General features: G+C 40.7%; 1 protein-coding gene across 1 annotated transcript; it reads left to right on the forward strand.

Annotated features, from left to right (window-relative positions):
- Positions 1-7,247: 7,247 nt before the first annotated feature.
- LOC112966386 (nuclear pore membrane glycoprotein 210-like) lies at positions 7,248-10,724 on the forward strand. The gene is made up of 4 exons (XM_026066412.1): positions 7,248-7,354; positions 8,497-8,633; positions 9,470-9,601; positions 10,624-10,724. Exons 1-4 carry the CDS (start codon positions 7,248-7,250, stop codon positions 10,722-10,724), a joined length of 477 nt encoding a protein of 158 aa, XP_025922197.1.
- Positions 10,725-10,735: the final 11 nt, after the last annotated feature.

Here is a 10,735-nt window from a genome sequence, read left to right on the forward strand (position 1 = left end):
GCAGGGGCTCGGCTCAGGGCGGTTGCTTCAGGCAGCACCGATGCTTTCCACAGGGTACTCTAAACCCGCTTAGCAGAGGCTGTGTCTGGAGACTAGGGCTCAAGAAGTCCTCAGGAAAGTCCCTGCGGCTGGAGGGCACCCGGATGAAGGCAGCGCGCCACCCCACGACACCCTGCACCATCCCATGCCATCCCACAGCCCGCGCCGTCCCATGGCACGTGTGGCCGGCTGCCGGGGACCACGGCACGCAGGGCCTGCCCTCGTGTCACCACTGTGGAAATACGCCCATCGCTCGGCAGGTTCTGTCGCGAAGGATGGATGGTTTGAACTTGGGATACGCTGCTCTGGAAAATAAAGAACAGGGAATTAAATCACAAAGCACTAGGGTGGAACAGCCTCTCAGCGTTGCGGTAAACTCGAGCGATACGCTGAGCACGTTGTCTTGGAGGATGAAGTCAAGAAGTCTTAAAAGATGAAAGTTTTGCTGGGGCCTGGTCTTTTGGAGGCCTCGTTGAGCACATGGGGTGTAATCAAGAACTTCCGGCCCAGAGTCCCTTCTCTTGGCCTGCCGGCAGAGCAGTCTGCTTAAGGGATGCAAATTTTGGCTGTGTCAAGCACAAGGGGTCTTCAGGCAAATACCATGCTGTGTGCAAATTGAGACACTGTGTTGTAGTCTTGCTGTTAAGCAGGCATTCTCTATTCCTCATCTGTCCTTTAATATACCAAAATTGCAATTTGGATCTGTAATGAGCAGGCAGTATCCATCTGAAAAAATGCAAAAGTCGGATATGTTTAGGATGATACTTCCCTATATGCCAGATTGTATACTTAAATTGCTTGTAGCAGTTTTTTGTTACTTGTTTTTTGGTTGACAGTTACTGAAATACAACTTTTTGGGTGATGGTTCTTATTCTGTATCTGTTTGCCGCTCGGACCTCTGTGTAAGAGTATATTTATCTAGTGGTCCTATGCTTCTCATTTCTGGCCTGGTTACAAGTCTTTGATCTGTGACAACCTGAAGTCTGCAGATGTTCATGCATAAAAACAGTAATAAGAGTTGCACTGAAAGTTGACCAAAAGCGAGTCACTAGGTGCAGCTGCATGTGTTTGTGTGATTTAGTTTTTGTAAGGGCTATTTTAGTAAATATCTCGCAAGTATGGGGTTTGTCTTTTTCCTTACCATAATCTGTAAAGTCCTTAAAAGAATATAGCATAATTAGTTTATGTAGTAAAGTACATTCTAGTAAGACAAAAAATGGACTCATCAAAATGCTAGTAAAATTTGAGGGGCGTAGCTTCTCTTTCCTGTTTTGCCAGCAGTCTGCTGGATGATGTTGGACTGGTTACAACCACTCCCACATGTGCCACTGTTTAATTATCAGGAGAAATATGTAGACCTTTGTAAATCCCATTAGATCTTTTCATCTGTTGATCCCAAGATTATACTCTAGGGAATGCCAGATTTGGAGCCCAAATTTGATCTATTCTGTCTATATGTCTGTAATGAGGGAGACTTTGTAGGCACTTCAGAGCACGTTACGCTGGTATCAGGTGCCAGCAGTGGTTCATATTTCTTGTATAAATAGGCTTCAACTTGTTTTGCCATTTTCTCCTTATATCTGCCATTTGGGGGTTAATTTTGGTTGAGAATTAATGAAACCATGCTGATCTCGTTTAAGGTGTGCCATCATTTTCTGCTCTGGGCTTGTAAACGTGCATTCGCTTCCCCTTTGCAGGGACTGGCAGGATGTGGGTGGTAAAATTCTGCGCGTGCTTACAAAACCATTACAAGGAAGTAGTAGCTGGGGGGAGGGGGGGCTGCGGAGGGGGGTGCTGAGTAAAAGCAGTAAGGGTTGTAACGGTGCCCTGAGCACGTTTGCTAAGGTGCATCCGCTGCTGTCTTCCCCTCTACTCTGCATCCTAGCCCCTGCAGGCCTCTGACTGTGAGAGACTAGAAAGAGGTTTGCTTTGGGGGGCAGATAGCTCCACATCTATTTACTGACAAGTTTCCTGTACTTCCCTGTGAAAGCTGTTGATACTAGTAGTTGTTGGAAGGAGACAATTAAACTAATGAACTTAAGAAGTACCAAATATAATGTTATTAAAAGTAATAATTATTCTTCCCCCAGTATCTGTAAAATGATGGGTGGATTTGCATGTGTGAAAGCAGGAATTTAGAATGGAAATTATAAGATTCAGGCCCTTTGCCTCTGAAGAGGGAACTAAGGTTGTGTAATATGGATGATTGTTAGGTTAGAAGTAGCATATGAAAACTATTCTCTTATTTCAACAACAAATTTTTTTTGTTAAAAGTTTTAATCTCAAATCTTCATTTTCAAAGCATACAATGTTCCTGTTTGTAAACATTGTGCATGATTTAAACATCATTATTTCATGTCTTGTAGAATTGGGATACCTCATATGAATCTGTAGGAAGTTAAACTTTAAGAGCTAGCTTTAAGAAACACAACTGTTTGCACCATTGACCATTGAGGTCAAGGTTTTATTATAGAAAGGTTCAGCTATAAGAAGCTGTTTGAAGGTGATAATGGCCCAATATATTGTTGTTTGTTGCAAATGTAACAAAGGAGAGTTTATTGTCTTCCTGAATATGTGTTTTGATATGAGAATGTCACTTACTACAATACATAAGCCTAATTCTCATTATGAGAAGAACAGATGGCTGAATATTGGAGTAAGATATCCAGTAGTTCAGTATTATGGAGTCACATAATTTGCAGGTACTTGCAGAGAAATCAAAACCTAGATGCAGTGCTGCTTTTTGAGTAGTTACACAGCAAAGTTCAATTCCCAGCTCCTTATCTTGTGGTATTTCTGATACTGTTTTGTAATAAGTTAGTTTAGAGAGATATGGTGGCTTACAGCATTAAAAAAAAATAAATAAGTAAATACAGAATTGCTGATCAAGATGATCAAATTGCTGATCAAATTTTGCTTTAAGGCTGACAGTCTCATCTGCAATATTTTATATCTATATATAGATAGATAGATATTTTTCCCCCCCTAGCTACCTGTGTTACCACAATCCATCCTCGTTTCTCACTGAAAAACATCTTGCGTGAGATACTGACTGCCATTTTCTGTATTCTGATCAAGAGACCCCTCTAGTCCTTACACCTTTCTTTGGTTCTCACCTGCTCTGCATCTCCCCCTTGTAAGGGCTTCACAGCGGGCGACAAAACATGCCCTCTTTCCTACCGCCGACTGCTGCGTAGACTTGGCGCGCCGCAGCGTCTGCTCCTGCAGCACGGCTTTAAGCGAGCTCTCCTGAGTAGCAGAAGCATCCCAGAAAAGGGCCGGGTTATCCTCACTGGCGGAGCAGGAAGGGCTGCGAGGCCGAGCTCTCCCGAGCACGCCAGCACGCCTCGCCGAGCCTGCAGTGCAGGTGCTCTGCCAAGGGTGAGGAGGCGGAGGAAATCTTCCTGCTTTTCTCTTGACAGACCTGCAGCGCAGGTTTACTGTTGAGGAAAATTCTTCTGAATCTGAGTGTTTCCTGCCAGGGAAGGAGGACAGAAAGAGCAGGGGCTCTTGTCCACTGTGGCAGCTTCCGTTGCTGAACACCTGTGAAGTGTTCTAAGATTTCTGCTTTCTCCATGTGGATCTTAGTGATCTAAACTGTAAGCGTTTGTACATATGAGAAGGTTTAGCGGAACAAATATTTTGTAGTATCGCCAAATGTCACATTTGTATTTTGGAATAACACTACTATTTTTAGAGTGTTTCTTTTTCTTTGTTTGCTGTTTGGAAATTAGGGTAAGCTAATTTCAGAACAACTTGTTTAGGCCAACCTTTCATTCTGTTAGTTACATCGGTTGTTATTTCAAAACGCTAAGGTGACTAGCAGACAGATCATGGCCTTTTCCTTAACGCAGCTAGAGGAGGTGCAAAGTAAGCAGTTATGGTAAAAATACTTTTGGCCACCTGTTGATTTGACAAAATAAATTGATTTCAGTTGGGCATCTGGATAGGATTTTGAAAACAATCATCACTGGCTTAAAACTGCTTCCTTTGAAGTTAATGGGCATGTCAGCTGAGCACCGTTAGAAAAATCCCATGAGCAAAAGCTTCATCTTGGTTCTGTGGCATGTGATGTTTCCGTTTGCCTTTAAAGCAGAACTGGATGAAGAATTTTTTGCTGCTTTGTTTTCCCAGTACAATACGAGATATCCTAGAAGAGGACTGAGCGAACAGTAGAGAGATAGTTGTCCACTGTGTAGTTAAAAATTCGTAAGATTTGGGGGAATTCAGCCAGGCTCCCTCTGTGTTTTCTTTGGAATGGATTCAGTTCCCATATCCTTGGTTCTCAGGGAATCTGCTTTTTATCGTACAATTACAGTTGCCTGCATGCTGTTTGTGTTCATTTTGGTATGTAAACAACGAGTTAGCCCTGAGAATAAGGCGTAAATTAGGCACCTGATGTATTGATCAATCCAGCCTTATCAAGCTCTTGACAACCTTTACTTTTTGGTTTTCTTCTGGCTAGGTATCTGCCCACATGCCTGATAAACTCTAAAATATTAGATCAACTGATAGTTACGGCACATCTTCAGAAAGGCGAGTTTCTGCTAATATAGTCAGTTGCGTTTAGTCCAGAGAGTTGGCAAAACAATGTAATATGCTGAAGCAATAAAAATTGACAAAATAATGATAGAGTTGCAGAGAAAATTATATTTGTCTGATCTTTAAACCAGCTGCTAAACAATTTAACTATAATCCTTGAAGTGTTCCAATGTGACATGACGGAAAAGTCAGTAAGAAGCATGGGAATAGGACTGGGAAGATCTGTAGACATAATCTTGGCACATAGTTCTGTCCATGGCAAAAAAATTCATGAATGAAATGGAAATCAGCAAGAGGACTGACTGACTTTAGTGCAAGTCATGTAAATACCTTTGCGAGTAGAATCTCGTTCTGAGAGAGATAAATGCTGGGACATATGTTAGCTTTTTTCCGTTTCCTTGCTCTTCTCTCTAGTGCTTCCTCCCCTGCCACCCTTCTAGGCACTGGTATGGGATTGAGCCGGAAATGCTTCCCGCTGCTCACTTCTCAGCATCGAATCTTGACCTCTGACAGGACTAGCTCTCAATATCACACGCTGATGTGCTGCCCAAAATCTGCAGGAGGTGGAAGATGATACAAGATGCAGTATTTGGTGTCATTTTTAAAGCAAAAGTTTCTTGTCCATCTAGGGGACAGCAGTGATCCCAGTATAGTAATGCTACTGTAATATAAGGACTATTTGATTAGTGCCTTGTCCTTTCCATACTTGACCCTGAATAGGAGGTATCTGTAAATGGAATGACTTTTTGGAATGTGCTTTTTTGGTGTCGCTGAATGATGTCCAGGGATCATCTAATATTCCAGAGGTAACGGTATAAAAAACAATATTCATGCACATTGTTTTATAATATAAATCACAATAGTAAACCAAATCACAAAAAGGGCTTACTTCACCTGCCCAGTTCAGGAAATTGCCTAAAATAAGCAAAAGTCCTATTTGTTATATAACTAAAAGTGTATTTGTATAAAAATTGTAATAAATTCATCTGGTATTTTACCTCTGATTTTTAACTACTGTTAGAGGACAAATCATACCTAAACTCACATTCACTATTGCAGTAACAGCTAAGAATTAACTGGCATTCAGCTTTAAAAGGATAGAAACTCCTGTAAAATTTTAGAGTGCATGCAAGTTTACAGCTGTAATTAAATGCAAACCTCTAGTTTATCTTTTTCCTGCCGCCTTCTAATCTGAAAAAATCCTATAATTAGACCTACTTTTACAATATGGTTATTAGTGCAAATTGTAGTGTTATCTGTTATATAGCCATATAATAGAAGAACAAATAAAATGCACGGTGAAACCCCTTTTGTGTTTGGAAATGCAATCAATCTCAGACTGTATAAAGCAAAATCTCAAATTAATCAAAAAAATCTTATGGCAAAGAGTTTTAAACAATGTAAAGAACTATGTAATAAAACTAAGCGGAAGTAAATTCCTTAAGTGTTTATTTAAAAATATCTGTGTGCATATTAAGTCAAATCTGCATGCTCAGCTTAAAGAAACTGTTTGGCTGTGAATACTAACATTGTTTAGAGAAACTTGCTAAAAATTGGGAAACTGTTTCATGGTTGCCTAAGAAGTTACAGAATGAAAGGTAAATAACTAATTGTCATTATTAAATTAAACACTGTATAGCAAAGTTGAAGCTACTAATTAAAATAGGTACTGAACCATATTCTTATAGAAGCAGTGCAAACCCTAACATAAAAATGTTCATGTACAAAGTGTGCATTGTTAAAATATAACAAACTTAATCTTCAGGTTTAAACTTTTAATTGGGGTTTAAATTGTCCATTGCTAAGTGCTGTTAGTGATCTGTTGAAATATTTCAAAATTTCTGTGTTGGTAATTGCTACTATTGTTTCAAAATCCTTTAAATCTGGTCTTTGTCTGAAGAAAATATTGCTGGAAGCACATCAATATTACGAATTAATATTTCATTAAATTAATGAGTTTTGCCCAGGACAGCAATATTATGCTAACTGATAAGCAGTGTCTAACGAACCTGTACACCTACACTGATGTGCCCAATTAAAAATGTTCTGCCTGGGTTCTTGTGCCCTCAGATTACAAGCTTTTAGGGCCCCATTGGTGCAACAGGGCAGTATGGTAAAATGCAGACCTATAGGTAGGGAACCAGAGCGCTGACACAAATGGATTTTTCTGTCATATAAAGTTTCTCTCTGTGAGAAATGTAGTGTTCCCTGTTGTACTGCTTCGAACTGAATGCTCTCGGGCTCATGCGCCTGGATTTCTATTTGGAATTGTGCCTTTTATTGCTTAAGTTGGCAAAAGAGTTTTGCAGTTTTGTTCCAGTGATCGCGACTAGATTGGTCCACGTTCAGCTTGATTGTAACTGTTAATGCTAAGAAATTTGAATATATTGTGTTTTTTTTTGTTTTTTTTTTGAAATTAATGTTTTTTGTCAACAAGGGACTGGGTTTTTTTGTTTGTTTTGTTTTTTTTGCCCCCCCCCCCCCACTGGTTTGATTGGTTGGTTCTGCTGATAATAAAAGTAGGTAAACCCTAAATTTGGGGAGAAGGGCATGTATGGTATTGCTTTTCTTTTTTGAAACTCCTCTCCTCCAGCCCCTTGCAGATTTAAAAGATTTTTCCCATAGATCACAGGCATTCTTGCAAAACCTCCAGAAGAAAGGTCTAAATGAATGTGGCTTCAGCACCTTTACCCTTGGGCTCCAGCGCACAGGCCGATTATATTTACCGGATTGTGCAGTGCCTTATCGGAGCAGCTGTCATCGTCTGGGAGAAGTGATTCTGCCGGCCCCGGGGCAGCTCCCCTGCGCCAAGGCAGCGGGAGCGGGAGCCGCGCGGAGCCCTGGCCGCTCGGCCCGCTGGCGCCGCCGGGCAGCTCCCGCTCCCGTTCCTGCTCCCGTTCCCACTCCCGCTCGGAGGTGGGCCGCCCTCGAAGCGCCCGGCAGGGAGCGCGGCCTGCCCGCCTGCTTGGATCGCTTTGGGCGCCGCGCACTCGGGCCTCGGCCAGGCGCTCTCAGTATTTCACGCTTAGTTTCAAGACACTGATCTACTAATAGCTTTTTTTAAAATTGATTTCCCTCGCACACACATACTTGGAAATTTTGGGGGTGCGAGAAGTGAGATATTGGGCTCCGCATCCACGGTGAGCTTCCCACGAAGCTCCTTCCTGGAGCAGTTGTCTTCAGAAAAGCCGTAGAGGTCAGAGTGGGAAAGTGATAGATGCATCAATTTGGGGTCAAAATTCCGTGTAGGCTTACATTTCACCAAAGGTGACTATATGAGCTTGCATGTTTTACAGTGTTACATGCTTTAACTAAACAGAGTAAATCCGTTTTTATTTTCTTAATTAAAAAATATTGTTTCTCATTTGTTCTGAGCTTCTGCCTTAGCAAATATAAGTAATTCTGTAATGAGGAAAAGCTTCTGATTTGTTGAGAAGTTTACTTTGGAAAATTATTTTGAAAATGCCAGTTACAAGTGGTGAATGGAATTTTTCATGTGGCTCTTGGCTAAATCTTAATTTTAAGTTCTACTTCAGTGTTCTGTATTTGTGTTTGCTTTTTATTCCTCCCCCCCCCCCCAGCTAGTAATCACGTGGGAGGCTTTGTAACTTTGTAAGCAGCTGGTGATAGCTTTGAAGTGACTGAGCAGCATGTGCTGGTGAACAGGGCGCAGCAGGGGGAACGCTACTGTACTTGTCTGCCTGGGCTCCCGGGCAGCTTCAGGCCTGCGCTTTCCTCCTTGCCCAGCCGACCCCGGCTTTTGCTGAGGTCCCCAAGTGATGCAGCTTGTGTGAAAGTCGGGTCCTTATCACACAGCATGGCTTACATAAAGCGTGCCGGTGGCTTTTAGACCAGTGCTTTAGAGCTTCTCTCTAGTGCTAACTTCAGTCCTGCTAACGCAGACCAATCTTGCAGGTCCTCCACGAGGCCAGAGGTTGCCAGCATAGAACTGGTGGAGCAGGGCGAGCGCCAGTGTTCGCAGAAAGCTCTTGTCCAGGCACGGTCCTCGCAGCCCACGCGTCAGACGAGTATCATCTTTGCTGAAGATATAAGTAAGTTTTAACTTTCCTGTCTTTTTCCTACAGGCAAAATGTGCATCACTGCTTGTTTATGAACATCATGGCATTGTCCAGAAATAAAATACAGATTTAGGAATGCACAAAACAAGAAATGGCCATTCATATGCATAATCATTTTAGACTTTCCGTAGGCCTGTTCTTTAAGTTCTGTCTTTTAAAGACCGCAAATCGATATTAATGAAACATCCAGGCAAGCAAGTAATTCTTAAATCTGAATTTCTTAAAAATCTGGGGATTGCTGAAAATCACTTTCAATACATGTTTTTTATATAATGCAAATACAGGTGTTTGGCATTTAGGAAACTGAAAGCTGCATTTGTGTGTCTGTCATATAATCTATCCTGTTAGCTTTTACAATGCCAGATATGGAAAAACAGATGATCAAGTAAATGTTTTACAGTAACTAAATCAGAAATTACATAGGGTTTTATGGACTCACCGGGTAAAAGTTATTGAGTCCTTTAGGATGTGGGCCATGTCTGACAGTTGCACTACACAAACTTAATATGTAATTAGAGAAAACGTCTGTCACTGTAGTTGGAAATCACAGATTTTTAAGATTTATTCTAAAGTTCAGTGAGGAAGGAAAGTGCTTTTCTTGCTTGTTTAACCGTAATCGCCCTTGGACCGGGTGTTTCGTAGTCAAGGTCATGACCTAGTTTCTGTTCCTTCAATGTCAGCACCTTGTGTCATTGGCTTAAATTTGCAGGGCTATCTGAGATGCATTTTGTCACGTTAGTGCGGTTGTTTTCGTGGTGAGCATGTTCAGTGTTACTGATTTCGTGTTGTCTTTTTGACATCTCTTCAAGCAACTGGACAAGTGCTTCGATGTGATGCTATAGTTGATTTAATTCATGGCATCCAAATTGTGTCCACAACAAGAGAACTCTATCTTGAAGATTCACCACTGGAGCTAAAAATTCAGGCTTTGGATTCTGAAGGTAAGAGATCTCCTAGTAAGGTATAAAATGTATGTTGAAATTCTCCACTGTCTAATATATGCATGGTGTTTATTTGAGACAAAATTGAATGTTAGAGGCCAGTCTGAGTAATTTATGTGGGAGTTCTCTGGATAATCCCTTCAGTAGCCTATTGTAATATTTTTCTTATATATATATTTTTGTTAAAAGTATAAAACCCAAATACCCAAGTATCTAAATAGGAAAATAAAACGCTGCTTGATTTCTGACATCTTTTGCTTGCTCTTTTTCTTTATTTTCCCAGTAAACTTAACTCTAGTGTCAAGAGAATTTTTAAATATCAAAATTTAAAATAAAGATGGCAACTCTTACTCCTGACTTGGAGGCAGAATTTCAAAGAATGTAATGGAAAAAGTTCTGATGTTTGTCCCATTGAAATGACACATCAGGATTTAACTAGACTAAGCAAGGCTGCACAAAAATGTGAAGCAGCTCATTTATTTGTTTTTTCTATGAACTGAAATAGTCTAAAGAATTTTGCAAACAGACTTTTTATTTGAGTCCAAGGAAGCATACAGCAGGATGTTCAAAGAGATGATGCTGAGGACCATCTACCAATTGCTTGGATTAATATCCCTTAATCATTATAGAAAGTTTCACTATCGGAAGGTATGATTAAGGTTCATGGGAATTGTGCATTTGGATCGAATCCATAGTTATTTAATAGGAGCAGAAAACTTCTGCTTCATATACCATCTCTAGCATCAGAAAAAGAATCTTGGTGCTAGTAAGAATTTCATGCTTTGATTTCAACAGCTGATTTTTATGCATGCATGAACACTCGCGCAAACCGAATGATTCTGGGAACAATTACTGAGTTGAAAGCAAATGATATGTAAAAGCATAAATTGTTTGTGTTTTGGATAGCTAATGAGACCCTGCCCACATTTGTTTATTTCATTAATCATGTATGTCAGTTTGTATACAGCAAAATGTTAATAAGTAAAAGTAATTCCATTTTCTTGTACTATGTGTAATACCAGATTCTTGGCTTGGTGTTTCTGCAAGCTCTCAAGCATGCTCAGTGGACAGATTTGCCTTGGAAGCCCTCCAAGTCAAAGTTGGAACAGGAGCAGTGGTTTAAAACCCGCAAAG

Source organism: Apteryx rowi, unplaced genomic scaffold (genome assembly GCF_003343035.1).
Source record: "Apteryx rowi isolate R43461 unplaced genomic scaffold, aptRow1 scaffold_240, whole genome shotgun sequence".
In the NCBI taxonomy this organism is placed as follows: domain Eukaryota; kingdom Metazoa; phylum Chordata; class Aves; order Apterygiformes; family Apterygidae; genus Apteryx; species Apteryx rowi.